Source organism: Vanacampus margaritifer, chromosome 2, assembly GCF_051991255.1.
Source record: "Vanacampus margaritifer isolate UIUO_Vmar chromosome 2, RoL_Vmar_1.0, whole genome shotgun sequence".
NCBI lineage: Eukaryota > Metazoa > Chordata > Actinopteri > Syngnathiformes > Syngnathidae > Vanacampus > Vanacampus margaritifer.
In genome coordinates this window covers 13,184,264-13,201,421 of record NC_135433.1, presented here as the reverse complement: position 1 = coordinate 13,201,421, position 17,158 = coordinate 13,184,264, and the positions used below count along the sequence as shown (strand labels likewise).

At 40.8% G+C, this 17,158-nt stretch overlaps 1 protein-coding gene across 2 annotated transcripts; it reads right to left on the bottom strand.

Annotated features, from left to right (window-relative positions):
* Positions 1 to 7,658: 7,658 nt before the first annotated feature.
* On the bottom strand, positions 7,659 to 15,393 carry wfikkn2a (info WAP, follistatin/kazal, immunoglobulin, kunitz and netrin domain containing 2a). 2 transcript variants are annotated; one of them, XM_077558162.1, is made up of 4 exons: positions 15,204 to 15,393; positions 14,103 to 14,232; positions 11,867 to 12,183; positions 7,659 to 9,736 (listed from the first exon to the last, which is right to left on the bottom strand). In XM_077558162.1, exons 2-4 carry the CDS (start codon positions 14,220 to 14,222, stop codon positions 8,536 to 8,538), a joined length of 1,638 nt encoding a protein of 545 aa, XP_077414288.1. In that variant the 5' UTR covers positions 14,223 to 14,232; positions 15,204 to 15,393; the 3' UTR covers positions 7,659 to 8,535. The 2 variants fall into 2 exon arrangements, with proteins under 2 accessions (XP_077414288.1, XP_077414287.1); XM_077558161.1 differs by lacking the exon at positions 15,204 to 15,393 and having other exon boundaries at positions 14,103 to 14,619.
* Positions 15,394 to 17,158: the final 1,765 nt, after the last annotated feature.

Here is a 17,158-nt window from a genome sequence, read left to right as displayed (position 1 = left end):
AGCTTTTCCCTTTTACACAATAACCTTTCTTTCTCTACAGCTCCATAACATAAAAAAAAAAACAGGTCATTCTGCCATCCAAACATGGAGCTATCAGCTCTACAATGCATAATGAAAACAATGAATAATTTTCATACTCTCTCATGACGCACAAACCTGACTACAGTCCAAAAATAGGCCTGACTGACTTGTAATGTGTCAGAAAGGTGCAGGCATTCCCTTCCATTTCAAGCATTGAACACTTATGCAATACTCGGTCTGAAAAAGGGTCAGGCAACTAACAAACCTGTTTCCATGTCGCTCAATATTCTATTTAGAATGTAAACAAAGAAGGCTGACATCCCCAGAGGACATCTGAGTCATGAAATGTTAGACCCAAAGGTCAGAGCACGCATCAACAGCGCCCCCATGACAATTTAACGCTGCTGATAATGATTATGTTAATGAGGAAATGACATTGAAAATTCAACATGGCCCCATAATGTGTGCGGATTAAATCAGTGTGTGAAATAGAAGAGCTCAACTTGTGCTAAACTGGTTTCACAAGGCTACAAAGAAACTACAAGTTTTCTGCTTCCTCCAAACCCAACATTGTGTTTCAGTTCAAGTTTATTCTGAAACAGAATAACATGGGAAGTGTAAATCTGCATGCGTTAAATGTATATGGTCTATTATTGCGCCCACCAATCATAAAGTAAATGTTTTTTACATGTAAAGAATGCATAACATTTTCCACGCCTACACAACTATTTATATAGTGGACACTCAAAGCAATACGATAGCAATATGGAATAGTTCATTGTGTTCCTTTTTCGTCTCTACAAAGAAAACTGACCTTGGAGATTTCAGACCTCAGTCTGGTGTCTCACGCTCAACATTTAAGTTAGGACTCCCTCCAGTGTCTGTACGACTTCATAGCAGCTCACAAAGAGGGAGGTCCGATCTGTCCTGCTGCTGCCACGGCAACAGGACCGGTGAGGTCATTGGGGCCGAGAGCAGAAAGAATCCTATTTAGAAGGACTGCATGCTTTGGTTCAATGAGGAAAGGCCTGGTTGAGACCAGATGCTGCTTTGATACTCCACTGAAGCCACAATATCAATGAATATTCTGTACCGCCCAAAAATTTTACTTCCCATATTAATGACACCGCCTCTATTTTTACACAGCAGTTTTTCTCGGCCGCTTTGGTAGATTTCTCAGATCCGAACTTTAAATGTCAAAACTTCTTGTTTGTTTATGTTGTGTCAAATTGTAAATGCTTTTGCACAACCATGCAAATGATTATGTACAATTGTCAGCCGTTTTCTACATTATCAATTGCTTATGTCGTCTTGTCTGATGGTGCTTTTACAATCTTCCTGGCACTTCACAAGTGTGATAGTGATACAATGAGTTGTTGTTTTTGCACACAATAATGTAAAACCCTCAAAAAGCATTATAAATGGGACGGCAGACTCAGGGGTGTAACTTTTGCTTGTTTGTAGCAATATGCTACATCGTAGGGAGCCCCTCTGGTGCCAGGGTGTAAAAATTGCTTTTGCTAATCTGTTCCCAGAGTTTACTAATCTGTACACACAGTTTACTCATCTGTTCCCACAGTTTACTAATCTGTACAGTTTACTCATCTGTTCCCACAGTTTACTCATCTGTACCCAGTTTACTAATCTGTACACACAGTTTACTAATCTGTACCCACAATTTACTAATCTGTTCCCACAGTTTACTAATCTGTTCCCACAGTTTACTAATCTTTACCCACAGTTCACTAATCTGTTCCCAGTTTACTAATGTGTTCCCACAGTTTACTAATCTCTACACACAGTATACTACGCTGTACCCACAGTTTATTAATCTGTTCCCACAGTTTATTAATCTGTTCCTACAGTTTACTAATCTGTACCCACAGTTTACTCATCTGTTCCCACAGTTTACTAATCTGTACCCACAGTTTAGCAAACTGTACCCTGTGGGAAAAGATTAGTGAATTGTGGGTACAGATTAGTAAAAAATAATAATAAATTCATACCCTGGCACCACAGGGACTCCGTGATATCGCACAGCTATACTGCAAAATATATTCAAAGGGCTTTTTGTAACACTATGCTTGCACAATATATTTTAAGTGACAAGTCAACAAGTGGTTATGGCAGTGGTGAGTGGTCAAGGCCAGCAAGACCTTTTCTGCCGCCCTAGTATGAGGACAAAATCACTACCACACATTAACAGAAGCCCAGAGGTGTTGATTGAGAAGGATTTCATGTGTATACATCCAGTGTTTCTTCGTTTTCTTCCATCAACCAAATTGCTCACCTACACAGTCAAAATGTCTGTGCGGCTAGCAAAGCCGAATGCAGTGCAGGACAGAGGAAGTGCAGGCAATATTTAATAATTAGCAACAAGCCAGAGCGAATCTAAACGAACTTTCAGAAAAATCTAGTCAAATATACCTCAGGCAGGCATATTGGCCCAAATAACGTCAATTTTTTTATGTAAATGTAAATATTTTGTGCATTCATACTGCACATGACCAGCAGAGGTAGACAAAAGCACTTTGAAACCCCTCACATTGTTTTCTGCATGAAGAGAGAGAGAATAGAGAGAATAGAGAATCTGCAATTGGCTGATGACAATCCACGGTGTTTCGCCTTTCGCCCAAAAGTCAGCCGCTGTGACCCTAATAAGGATAAGCGCATTAGGAAAAACTATTTTAAAGGTTTACATTGCTTAGTTAAAATTGTATCATCACAAAGGTAAAGCCATGCTTTTGATGTGGAATTCGGAAGGTTCAGGCAACAAAGGAGACGAAGGTAAGATACAGTGGATAAAAATAAAACTCTGCACACACCCCTGTTGAAACAGCAGGTTTTTGTGATATACAAGAATGAGGTAATTTTTTTCACAAGTAAACCTGCACAACTCAAATGCGGTGAAAAAAGAAAGAAAAGGGCACATTTTTTTCATCCAGGGCAAAGGGCATGTGCACAACCTAGTGGCTAATGTAAACCTTTGCCTTGTAGTTTTTTTTTCTTTTATACTCATGCATACAAACACGCACACATACAAACATGGTCTCCCAGGCGACGAAGCGAACCCACGCCAACCTGCATCGCAGGTAGGTGACAGTACCACTCCACCACTTGGAGCCCTCAAATGTTATAAACTGTGACGTATTTCCGGGAACATCTCATATTGCACCACCTTTTCCGGTAGTGGCCGTCGTCGTTTGTTTTCTTTCAGAGAACCTTGATCAGTTGTTAGAGTTTTGGAGTATTTTTTTTTCGTCATTTTTTTATGGGTGTGGTTGCGTGCATTTGTAAAAGGCATCAAAGAGGAGGAATAACGACAGTCCACCGAGCGCTCTGACCACCGAAGACAGTTTGTTGTAACTTGTTAACATTTGCAGGGATTTCTCTGTAGGGCGCCGTTTGTTAACAGTAGAACTAGAGCTGTATTTTGAAGCTTAAACTTGTTACTCTGTTTACAAAATTATCTAATGTTTCTGCCTTTCTGACGTTATGACTTTTCATGTGCCTGTATGTATATTATTCCTATGATTCCATTTTATTGTATTAAAAAACATGAAAATATTTATATGAGTCATTATTCTTGCACCGATGACAACGCTGTCGGATTTCCATAGCAACCACTTTTCAGCAAGGCATTAAGAGAAATGTCACCATGGGCTGACAAAAAAAGAAAAAGTAGAGGCATTACATTGGCTTCAAAATATTGACGAAGCAGAGATCGTCGGATACTGTTGGCAAAGAGGAGACCACAGGCCAGAGAGTTGTTGTTGGTTGGTTAAATATATAATAACATTACAAAATATAAGTTGAAGTTAAAAATGAAGAAAGAAAATGATTCACTAATAATGTCATAATTTACATGTTCAAAAGGAGTAAGAAGCACAATAACTAATTATCTAGTCCTTCACCCTATTTTATCATGTAAATGTACTGATACATTATCTTATCCAATAACTTATCATCAAAAGGAAAATGAACAAGTTATGAACAGTTAGCTTACTGTGTGGACTCCAGTAGTCCCGGGAGAGGAGCTACAATACATCATTTACATAATAACAAAAAAAAGAAGAAGTAATAAACAAAATAGCTTTCGTAGCTACTCAAACCAGCTCAGAGGCCTCGTGGTACAGTGTCCGCCCTGAGACTGGGCGGTCGTGGGTTCAATTCCCGGCCGGGTCGTACCAAAGACTATAAAAAATGGGACCCATTGCCGCTCTGCTTGACACTCAGCAATAAGGGTTGGAATTGGGGGGTTAGATCACCATATGATTCCCGATTCCCGAGCGCGGCTGCTGCTGCTCACCGCTCCCTCAGGGGATGGGTCAAATGCGGAGAACGATTTTCGCCCCACTTAGGTGGGTGTGACAATCAGTGAATCTTATCTTATCTTAAACGGCTTGTATTTACGTGTAATAATAAATTTAAGCAATGACACCATTACCAGAGCTCAAGCCGTTAAAATTACGGCACTGGGTGATCTAATTAGTAGTTTTAAAATTCTGATAAACATAGTGTTAAAGCAAGGAGCGACTCCTGTTCTTTTTCTGTGGGTTAAAGATTTAGGCTTAGAGTTTTACATCACATCAAAGTCTCCCCGCACCGGAAGGTTGGGTGCACTCATACGTCGAATGGGGAAGTGCTTTGTGCATATATGGTCCATACGTCATTTATCTTTTATGAATGACTTCCGTGGGTAACGTCACCAGTTGAACCCAATCGTTTTATGCTCTGTGTAAGCAGTGCATGCGCTCTGTTTATAGTATGAAAGAATTATAGAAATGAAGATACAAATCAAATTATTTACTATGACAAGGAACATGATAGCTTTGGTTTCTAGTCATATAAACACTATATGGGCTGTAAAACACGCAGATCCTGATCATTCCAGAATTGAAAGACATTTTCTATTCTATTATCTGAAGTAAAATCCTGCCTCCTAGTGGACAACCATACAAATTGAGTGTTTTTCTAAACTGTTACCTTAAGGTTTTCTGTCCTTGATTTTATTTTATTTTTTTATGTATGCAATACATACATACATTTATCCATCTAATTTGTAGCTGACACATAACGAGCACGTAACTTGTTTCATGCCAGTATGGCTGGGTTGATTGTATATCATGAATTACCTTCAAAGTCCAAGTTCCTCCTCTATACGGTGTCACTGAGGGCATTGTGTCTGCTCTTGTCATGCTCATTATTATGGTCTGTCTGGCAGGCGGGTGGCCTAGCTGGTGGTCTCTATGTGAACTTGATGCTGAAGTCAGCAGCCGGCTGTGATGTGAGGAGTTGGGTTTGTGTGGAGCTTAGCTAGTCACTTGTCAGCAGCTTCATTGAAAGTGCTCTTTTTTCTTGGTGGCCTCTTTTTCATTAGGTGGGTCAGAGGTCGTCGCCGAAGGCTGGCTTTCTGACGGACTAAGTGGGTGGACGGGTGAGGAAGAGGGGTGAGTGTGGGGGACATGAAGGCATGGGGGAGGAGGGGGTAAACATTCAGTTGCTAAAGATGAGACAGGGAGATTATGTTGGTTTCCGTTTGTATTGTTGGTGCATCATAATGAACTAATCTGTTCCTCAACAACATTTTGGCTCAAGATGAAACCCAACAGTCAGCTGCAATATCCTTCTGGAGATACTCTGATCCATTCCTTTCTATTATTATAGATGTGGGCCAAAGAGAGTGAATCACCCAACATCCTTTTTTTTCCAGCTCCTCCGCCTCCTCTTCCCCTTCACCCCGGCCTCTTACACATGAAAGGGGCCGCACAAGGGCAAAGGATGGCCAGTGGGGTGTGTGCAATGTGAGGGCCCCCAAACCCAGACACAACACAGCACACAGCTCCACAGGCCTCCACAGCTGGGCTGGAATGTGACCCGCTTCAGATATAGAGGCCAGACAAGGCCCAGTTTGTGTGCTTGCGTGTGTTCATCTCAGACGGAACGTGATCTGCCTTCACAAGCAAGTTGACAAAAAACATTAGGAAAAATCATTTATGTCTGTAATATCTTATAAATCATCTTTATTCATATAGCGTTGTTCCATATTAATGGACAATAATGTGTACTTGAGCGATACATTCTGTCTATGTATATAGTGTATCCACTGCTCTATAAGAAATAACAGAGAAAAATAAATATAGAGTAGTTCACATACATATGGTGTATTGTAAATGATTCCACACTAAAAGGAACCATAGAGCTTATTGATTCTGGTAGATAAAACTGAGGCGTCATTTAGGCCAGTGTCGTTCCATTTCAGATCGACCACAAATAAAACTATGAATTTTAACCAACACATTATGATTTTAATTAAACTTGTTGTACTTATTGATAGTGATGGCACAACACTAAATCTCAAATTTGAGGTCAATCAGAGCAGGGGATTGGGAGCTATGGCCCGCCAAATGTTTATATTTTTGGCAAAAAAGGGCGTGGTAGCCTTCGTTTGAACTCTTCTATCCAGAGGTGCGCATTCCGTCAATATTGACGGAAGGTCTGCCAATCCGTCAATCCGCCCGTTTTGTTGGACAAAGCATTGCCAGAAGTGGGTTTTTGTCCGTCAATAACCAGGCCTGTACCAACCTTTTCAGTCCGTCAATGGCGGACGCCTGTTTCGCTTCAACTGTTTTTCTCCTAAATACTTAACAGGTATGCTAACTTCCTTGCACACCATTCTCCAAACCTTCACTCTTCTGGCTCTGTCCCAATACTGATATAGCCCGCCGTGTTGTAAAGCCCGTGTGACTACAGACCTCCTTGTTATTGCTACATTGATGCAAATATTAATATAGTGTTCAGTTAGTTTCTTTTACATCAGGCAGGTTATTGAACAGCAAAGGGGTCCTAAAAAGAGGGGCAGTATTGAATCAGTTGGTTGTGCATGGTAGTATCCACGGCAGTTAACGACCGTGTGCACACACTATATGTGACGACATTACTGAGGAAAAGAATAGCAACATAACAAACAATGTAAAGTGGAAATTAGTGGTGACAAAATGTAATTTAGCATGACAGAAGCATGGTTAAAATTATGTTGACGGACTGATGATTGACGGATTGATGATAAAGGCTGCGCCCATAAAAATTACTGTAAGTCTTAAAATAGCAGCTGTAATCTAGTATTTTTTATTTTTATTTTTTTAATGGAGTCTTTAATCTAGTAATGACGGCAGTCTTGTTAATATAACCTTGACAGATTTGCTTCAGTTTGAAATATTGACGAGTTGACGGTGTCCCGACTCTTGACGATCAAAATTTATTGATGCGCACACCTACGTTTATATCTCAGGAACTACCGGGTCAGTCCTTACAAAACAGGTATTGTTGGAAAAGGAATTCAACAAGGATTCAAAAGTTACAAATATTCAACTGCCAATGGCTATTTAAAGGGAAATTTGTTCTATGCAGCCCCACTGGTCTAAATGCGTTATTCTGGTTAATATTGTGTTAGTGGAATATGACTTAAACAGCAAAATCCAGCCGTTTTTATAAATAGCAGAAGACGGCCATTTTGCTACTTGCTGTTGACTAAAAATTACATCAACGTTGCTCAGGTCTCAGGTAATGACCAATCACAGCTCAACTTCAGGAAACAGGTGAGCTGTGATTGGTCGTTGCCTCAGCCCTGAGCAACATTGATGTTATCATCAGCCGACAGCAAGTGGCAAAATGGCCGCCCCCTTAGATGGCTAAAAACGGCTTGATTTTGCTACATGACTCTTATTCCACAAATGTAGTATTAATCAGAATGTCGTGTTTAGACTAGTGAGGTCACATACAACATATTATTGACACCCCCTTTAATAAATATTCAATATTAAATTTTCAACTCAATGAATATCTGAGGGTATGGACACTTTGACTCCTTATTGCTACGTAAACAAAACAAATACATCTCTGAAACTTGTTTTATGCTTTAGAGAACATGTGTGAGACTACATTTCATGAAATTTTTTGTTAAGGTCATGTGATCGAAAAGGTCAGTTTCAAGGTCAATTAAAACAAAAGGTCAAAGGTTACTAAAATATGCACCGATCTTCTAAATAATTGCAGATTTGGGATCCTTGTTGAATTCCCTTTCCAACAATACTTTGTGAAAATTAACCCAGTAGTTCTTGAGATACAAGGGTTCAAAGGAAGGCAGCCACGCCCCCTTATTGCCAAAAATGTCAAAATTTGGTGGGCCGTGGCTCCCAAACCCCTCCTCCGATTGATCTAAAATTTGAGGTTTAGTGTTGCGTCATCACTATCAACAAGTTTAATTAAAATCCAAACCTGCTTGGTTAAACCCACTGGATGATTTGCCATGGGATGATATGGCATGGAATGACTGGCCACAAATACAGAACAACACACAGTAATATGATGCTAATATTAAAAAGGGGCTCTAATGCCAGTTTGAGTACAATATAACCAACATCATTTGAATTACCTTGAACACCATCTGGGATTTGATCTGCTTTTAAGTCTTAAATTTTAAGATTTGATTCTGTAAGAAGTGTCAGTTTGACCCTACTGGGTGCCAGGCAACTCCTTAAATAAACTGCAGCTCCTCTTGTTGGAAATCTCTCGAAGCTTACGGACCTTACGGGCGCTGGAGGAGCCTACGAAGCTGTCCGGCTGCAGCACGGCCATCCCATTGTGAACCTCCCCCATGATGATGAGCTGACTCTGAGCTACGGTGATGTTTGGGCAAGGGCAGTTCCAGTCCATATTCAGGAGAGTTACCTCTAAGGGTTCTTTGCCAAAGAACTTGAGACCCATCTTCTCATCCTTCAGGATCTCCTCCACCGTCATCAGAGCATGACCCGACTCCTGCCCTTCCGTCAGCTCGGTGACCCGTGCCAGGATGACAAAGTCGCTCCTGCAGAAGCTGGCCACCATCTTACTTCGAGGCTTGCACGCCTTGCAATTGTGGTTCTTGGGAAAGGGGCACATCCCGTCGCAGGCTTCTTTGGACTCAAAGTTGTTCTCGTTGCCGCCGCAGCCTCCGTAGACGAAAGACTGGCACTTCTTGAGGGCGTTGCTGTAGGCCCATCGATGTTCGTAGGCCTTGCATGGTCCCTGAAGGCTGGGCAGGCTACAGGGAGCTGCCAATTCCCCCCCACATGACAGCATGCAGGTATCGTAGGTTTCAAAATGGTTCCAGTTCTTATTGCACTGACTGTAAGTGAAAGTGAAGCAGTTGTTCCGGCTTGATTCGTAGTACCAGCTTATGGTTTCCTCTCCGCAGTCATCGGTGTCTGGACTTTTTAAGCACTCTGCAGGTGGGAAAGGCAGATTGGTTTTGTTTCCTTCGGCTTCCTTCCCCCTAACTTCTCGCTTGATTACAGCCAAAGGGAAGTGGGAAGATACACTTCCTCCCACGTTTTTGGCCGTGCACGTATAGATCCCAGCATCTTGAAGCTGTGCATTGTAAATGACAAGCTGGCCAATGTTGGTGACCACGACGTTCCCTCGGACGTGATTGGGTCGCATGATGATGTTGTCTTTGCCCTTCAGCTGTTTCTCCCAGGTCATTTGCGGTTGAGGCTTCCCGGTCACCTCGCACAGGAAGCTGGCTGTCTCACCCACAAACACAGCCTGTTGAGTGGGGCTGCTGTGGATGTTGGGGGTCTGGATGTCAGATGGCAGGGTGGTCTGAAGAGCTGTGGTGGGATGGAGAGTTGTTTCGGCTGGGATTGGGCTGGTGTTTGGCCATGTCAGGTGGTACCTGTAGGAGAGTTGAGGATCGAGTAAAACGGGAGTTCTCAGACAAATGACAACCAGGGTTGGGGAATTCAGGTCCAAAATGTAAAAACCCTGAAACAGTTTGGCTTTAGCCATAGGTGCTTCTACTCAACATACAGTGACAAGCTTGTTTACCTGTCAGTTGAGTAGAAGCGCCTGGTGTGGCTAAAGCCAATCTGTGGCAGGGTTTTTACTTTCTGGACCTGGATTCCCCAACTCTGATGATAATATTGTCAAAAACCACAAAAATGAACACAACCTGGTCTTGATGGTTTTACAGTGATAATACAGTAACGGCAACTATATCATTTTTACAATCCACCACTTTGTGACACTGTTTTTGTGTGTAAAACTGCTCCGATCCAAATTCTACACAGTAAATTCCGTAGAGTAACTCTAGCAGTAACTCTAAACACAGTGAAATTTACACTTGGAAGACAGTAAAATATACTTCTTCTTTTTTTTTTTAAAGTTACTTAAAGGGTGAGGAACAAACCCACAACTTCAGGTTGGGAGACAGCCAATCTACTCCCTGAGCCATGCAACTCCTACTGTGTATTAGTTTTTGAAAGAGGAATAAAATTATTTTGTCCTCTTTGCGTGTTCCAAAAATTAAGATAGATTTAATGTAAGAAAAATACACCTTTGCAAAAATGATTTTTAATCAGTCAGAGATCTCTGGACAGATAACAGCCTCTAATTCATCACTTATACAGGTGGGATTCAGAGCGTCAAGTGTAGCTCTTCCGCGTGCACAATGGTTTCTTATAGTTAAAAAAACCTCCTCTCTTTCATTTGTAGACAAAATATACTCTCTGGGTATTTTTCCATGAGCGATGGCGAAAACAGAGTCAGGTGTGGGTGTTCAAAACAGATTCTGTTCTCAAGGACCAAATGTGTTTTCGCACAAAACGCTGAGAAGGAACTTTTTTAGACTAAATAGTATGTCCCAGCTTAAGGTCAAATTATACTGAGTGCAACACTACTCTACCTCTATAAAACATTTCAACATGGTTAATAAAGAATTAAAGTGTTAATAATGTATAACAATGGTTAATATATGAAATGAAGAAATTAAAAATGTTATAATATCTATCATAGATCGCTCATCAGCTGGAATCTTTGTAACTGTCCAAGTCTCCTTTTGGATATAAGCAAGCAGTAGGAGTGGCATAGCTCAGGTGGTACAGCGGCAGTCTCCCAAGCTAAGGGTCATGAGTTCGTTCCTCAACCCTTGTGTACGTTCTTTTTATTTTGTTTTTAAATAAACTAGTAAAATTTAGTCAAAATATCTCCTTGCAAAATGTACTTAGAATTTCTGAGTGACAAATCTTTAATATTTTTTTTTTTTCATGTGATGATGCGACTGCGTATTAGTGCCACGTATATATATTTTTTGAGGGTGGGGGCAAATTTGCGACTTTACAAAGTGGCAGATTTGTGAGAAAATATCTCAGAAACTTAAGACAAATACACAAAGCGTACTACTCGGATGTTTGTGCCAATACTTTTCGATCGGGTTTTCAAATAAGGATTTAGTAATTGCTTTGGCAGAGATTAACCATATCATGTTAATCATTTGCAGTTTGAAGCATTGGGTACTGCCACTGCCTTAAGTATGCTAGCTTCTGATTGGTGTTAGTTGATGTGTCGAATCTGCTGCTCTCCCTCATTCACTTGCATTTACCTAAAGTATGCTAGCTTCTGATTGGTTAATGTTAGTCAGCTGATCAGGGGATCAGGAAGTGTTGTCGCTCTAGCTGCGGTGAATTACGAGTAAAGTTTAAATTTAAGAATGAATCCGTCTCCATCCTGCCTTTTCATTTTGTGTCCCATTAACCGCCAACGAATACTCACATTAGACTATAGCTACGCTACGTGTATTTGTCATATGTTTCTGAGTTTTTTTCTCTGAATAAGAATTTCATTCAATCATACAAGGTGATGCTGATACTAACATATTGTGGCTATGGCCTAGTTTCCTTGTAGTAAATTCAACGAGCGAAATAAATATACAGCAAGTTACTATCACATGCGCACTCAAAAATCTTGCAGACATTACCTCACCTATGCAAAAGCAATTGGAAAAGATTGAAAATACTTAACATGTTACCTGCAGGTGACCTCAGAGATAGAGATACCCTTGGAGCACGCCTCTGCGTCCATGTAACACTTGTTATAGTAAGTCATGCCGTCAGACGCGCACGTGAAGTGGGGCTCTCGCTCGCAGCGGTCCCGGCACTTACACACAGGCTGCCCGTCCCAGATGTCACACTCGGAACCTTGCTGGGAGCACATGAACTTGTCACAGGTGGCTCCTTTGGGCATTCCAATGGGCCCCTTGTTGCCCTTGATGTCAATGTAGCGTGCTGCCACGCAGCTCTTGTTTCCGCATACATTGAGGCAGCACTTCTCAAAGGTCTCGCAGTCCTGGAAAGAGGATGACAACATTTCTGCAACCCATATCACAGAGTCCGTAACTGGTCAGTCAAATATTATTCATTTAGCCTACTTTGAGAAACTATCCTCGGCCAATATCCAAACCTGCACAATCTTATATTTAATACAAGGGTAGCCACTTTTATACAGATAGGAATGCAGTGGTACATTCAAGTCATCTTTCCCTGAAATGAATGGAACTGTTTGTAGGTTGCAGGTTAATATGCTTGCCACACAGTCGGAAGGTTCTGGGTTCCAATCTGTGCTCATTTCAATCTTAGCTCATTTCTTCCAAGTTTGCATGTTCTACCCATGCCAACATGGGTTTTCTTTGGGTAATCTGTGGTTTCCCCCACATAAAAAAAATAGATTCATTGACACTGATGATAATAAGCAGTATAGAAAATGGATGGACGGTGGTAACCCGGTGGGTAGTAGGTGATGTCTGGTCGGTGCTGGATTTCACTTTCCTTTTGTTTCTTTGATCCTTCCTCGGGTCTCCTGACAACCTCACGACTCTAGCTGGATTTTGAAGTATTCGGTTTAGGTGAACGGTATGGGATTTTTAATAGGTTTTAGGTGAATTAATGAGTACACACGCACGCACACACACGTCCACACGCACATGCACATACAAAATAAAAATGTACACACAAAAAAAGAGAGAGAGAACAATGATGATGACATGTCGAATCGGTAAAATTACCGAATGAACAATACTGAGCTCTCTCAAAAAAAAAGAAAAAGAAAATGGATGGACGGAACGTGACTTATCCAGGGCAGCACGATAAACAAGTAGCGGCATGTTGGACTCACAGTCGAGAGATTGTTTGTTGTTTGCATGTTCTCCCCATCCTTTGCATGAGTACTCTGGCTTCTTCCCACTCCAAAAACATGCACATTACTGTACGTTCATTGCAAACTCTAAATTGACCAAAGGTGTGAATGTGAGTGTGAATGGTTGTTTGTCTAAGTGTGCCTTGAGTTTGACAAGTTTGATGATATTGACCACTTCAGGGTGTGCCTCGTCTCTCTAAACTCACAGGGGCTTATGTTCATGTTTACAAGGATTACTTTAAGTTAAAGTGTTTCGATTTTCTTCTTCTTCTGCTGTATACAGTTTACACAGATTTGATATCTATGTAAACAAGTAACTAATAGGTGCCACACCTCACGGACTAACATGTTACATTCTCCATGAGTCTGCTCCACAATTAACTCTGGGTAATGGTATTTTTACAGCACCATAATGAGAACTGTTTTGTGTGTGTGTATATATATATATATATATATATATATATATATATATATATATATATATATGTGTGTGTGTGTGTGTTAGTGATGTCAAAGTTGCTGATTAATCACAATAAATTACTGTATTAACTATGTATTAACGCAGATTAATCACACTATGAATTTTGACTGCATCCTCTAGCTTGACAGTGGATAGTTACATTAAAGGTAGCATAGGTTGTGTTTGAGCAATAAACATAACTACATGCATTAAAGTAGAGTGTTTAATAAGTATTTGCGTATGACATTCAGAATATTTCTTCATGTCAAAATATTGGGCTCATTTTTTTTCTATTTTAAATTATGCAAGTAGCCTAATTCACTCATTAGAAAAAGAGGATGAGATGTGCAGTGGATCAAAATGTTGACATTAAATGTAGAAAGAATTAACACATTACATCAAAAAATGTTGATTAAAAAGCCTTTTTAATTAAGTAATTATGATTAATCAAAATTCTAAGATATGATTGATTAAAAAAAATAATCATTTGGTAGCTCTAATATACAATATATAATATTTTATATTTAGCATGAACATTATTGTCAAGGCAGACTTTGTGATACACATCTACTATCGTTTAAGTGGACTTAATAAAAATGAGATGAGAACCCACCTGGTCAGATTCACACTCGCGGATGCAGGTACTCATAGCATCCACCCACAGGTTAGGGTTCAGCTCGTTGGGGCACAGACCCGCGTGAGAGTACACCACCTTCGCCACTGACATCGGCATCGCCCCCACGCTGTCCAGGTAGAGCAGAAAAGAGTACAAATGTCCCAGAAGAAACCAAATCCATCGCGGAAACAGCATCCACCACATAGCGTGCGTAACAGCGCGGCAGATTAAACTCTTGGAAGAACCGAAGAATAAATCCCACGGGAAGAGGAGAAAAGAAAAGGAAAGTCCTGAAAGTATATGAAAACCAGTAACTGCCCAATAGTAGCCTACAAAGCGGGGGCTATGAACTCAATCAGTCACTCATCCACCCTCACTATACGTCCAATATCGCATGCAGAGAGATTAGCGTTGCCTGCGTGCAAACTACTCAAAGGTCTAGCTCCATCAATTACTGTGCCTCGTCCACTGGGGCGGCAAAGAGCCGACTGACTTACAGTTGGGATCAACTTAATTCAGCACGTTTGCAGACGCTGCTGCTCCACGCTCACAGTGGCGAGACACCTGCGCGCACACTGGACGCTTTAACCCTTAGCGTGCGAACAAGAAGGACATGGACTGATATGTTCTTTACATTAGGTGGTCATAAAAGTGTCTCCTTCGAAATGACGTCACTGTAATGCCCAAAATAAACAAACTCTATTTGGCTAATACAATTTATTATTATTATTTTTTTTAGTTTGATACGTGCTTAAAATAACTAACTCACCTCCCGAACTGTATATTTTAGTTGTGCGTTCCTTTACAAGGTTTAGCCTAATATTTCTGTACAGTACTATGAATGATCGGCTCATTCATTCATCTCCTTTCACTCCGGAAGGTGGCGCTAACGTACTTTTTTGCAGGCTGTAATAATCCTCAACTATGCTGCTCACTTTGTACTTGATTGGACAACCTTGTTTCAAACAAGTTGTTTGGTGGTTGTCCTGTGTTACAATTCTCTTTATTCAAAGCCACTTTTGCTCACATTCAGCGACCCAACTGTTATTTGTTAGTCCCTTTCTCCGTGGATTTTACTTCCAGAAATATGCATCTTACCTTATCAGAAGGATGGATCTCTGAAGTACCAAATCCAAATTTCAGTTCACGCTTGGCTTTAATATAATTTGCATACAGCTGTTGGTATTTAAAAAAACAAAATGTTTAAAGAAAAAAAAACGTATTATATTTCATTAAGATTACACACTAAATGTATTCTTTGACAACTAGCCCAAGAAATATAAAGTTATTAAGTAGCAAACAAAACAAAACAAAATATTTAACGTTCTGCTGTGAAGAACTGGCTTGTTCCCATCAAAGAACATTGCTGGTTTTCTAATTGGAGACAGTCGTTCGGTTAGGAACACAGCTCAACTAAATCATGTTTGCTGACCTCAAAAGCCAGTCTGCCTTTAGGGAACATAAAAAGTCAACCTTGTTTTTGTGTGTGTGCGTGTCCGCATATTTGAATGGAGTCTGTGCTTTCCAAGCTGGGTCCCTGCTGAGCCCGAAGAGGCCCAATGTGTTCCAGGCTAGACCCGTAGTCTCAGTCTGGTCTATGAACATTTCAGACACACACGCATACATGCATTGAGCTCACACCATGTAATCAGATAAACATTATTTCCCATAATGCCAATTTCCAGTGTTTCCTTCTTCAATATCTGGCTTGGACATGCATACAGTATGTGGTGGTTTTCAATTGGAGGGGTATATTTTCCTATTTGCTCCTTTACACACTCACCCTGTAACCCTAACCCTCACCTTAGAGAGCCCACATTCCCAACATAGGTAACACTGAGGCTGCAAAAGCGCTCGGAAAGCACCCTAAATTCTGCCTTCAAAGTCATTTGTGCCCGAAGAGCTGGCAACAAATTGAGCACACCCCGAGGTGAAAAAGTCCAAATTGGGCCCAATTAGCCATTTCCCTCCTATCCATCCATTTCACTTGAAGATTTCTTTAATTTCAGAAAGCAACAGTATTTTTGAGTAAAGGTTGTTCGTGTATTTAGGCCATGTGGTTTACGCTTTCTCGAGAGGTGCACAAACGACACCAAGGGTCATAGTCCAACTCGAAGCGCAGCAAAAAAAGCCAAGTACAGCACCTGTGAGTGATGTCGTCTCTCTCCATTTTTAAAATACTCTTAGGAGCGACCACGTAAACTGAGGTTCGGAGACATGGGTGACTGGTAGAGCTGCTTTAAAACAATGAGGGGCTGTTCATGTTAAGCTCATTTATGAGTGTCCCACTCCAGAACAAATGTGTCCAGCCATAGTGGGGCCCTAAGCTGATTCCTTACCGTGAGTCTAGACACAAAATACCCCACAGACATCCATGTGTACGTGCATTTGTGACCGATGAAATGTAGGCTACTCTCGCTGGCCTCAACATTACTTACAGTATGTATACTAGCAAATTACGAAGAGGCCCAATATATTTTTTGAACCATCGTCAACAATGGTAATGCAGTAAAACTGTATCCAATGCTGGTTTTGCAGTTTAAAAAAAAAAAACTATTTTGGTCTAACGCATTCATTGGGTGCAATTGTACTGTTGCCCATGGTGGCAAACTTTCCAAACGGGGCGTCCTGTATGGATTAACAATGCCACATGCACACCGAAGCGAGAAGTGAATCCACCTGCAGCCATTTTGCGATGCCTCTTGCTAAGCACGCCGAGCTTGAAGACATTATTTTCTGTCTCTACGATGAAAATGCCCTGTGTAGAGTATGTACCAATAAGTCTAAGATAAGCGCTACACGCACATTTCATCGGTAAGATGAAGGCGATTATAAATCTTTGCTCATAAGGTATTATACCTCCGAGGGCTACTCAAAGATTCATCTGCATAATATCATCGGAATGATCAACAATCAAATGAAATGAAGGCCCAAAAGAAAAAAAAAGGCTATTCAATGTAAACCTAACCCCTGGAAGTAAGTAACATGCACTGATAAGTGTTTTGCAGCAAAATAAAATAAAAAAAACAGAAGTTGTCAGGAACAGTGGCAAC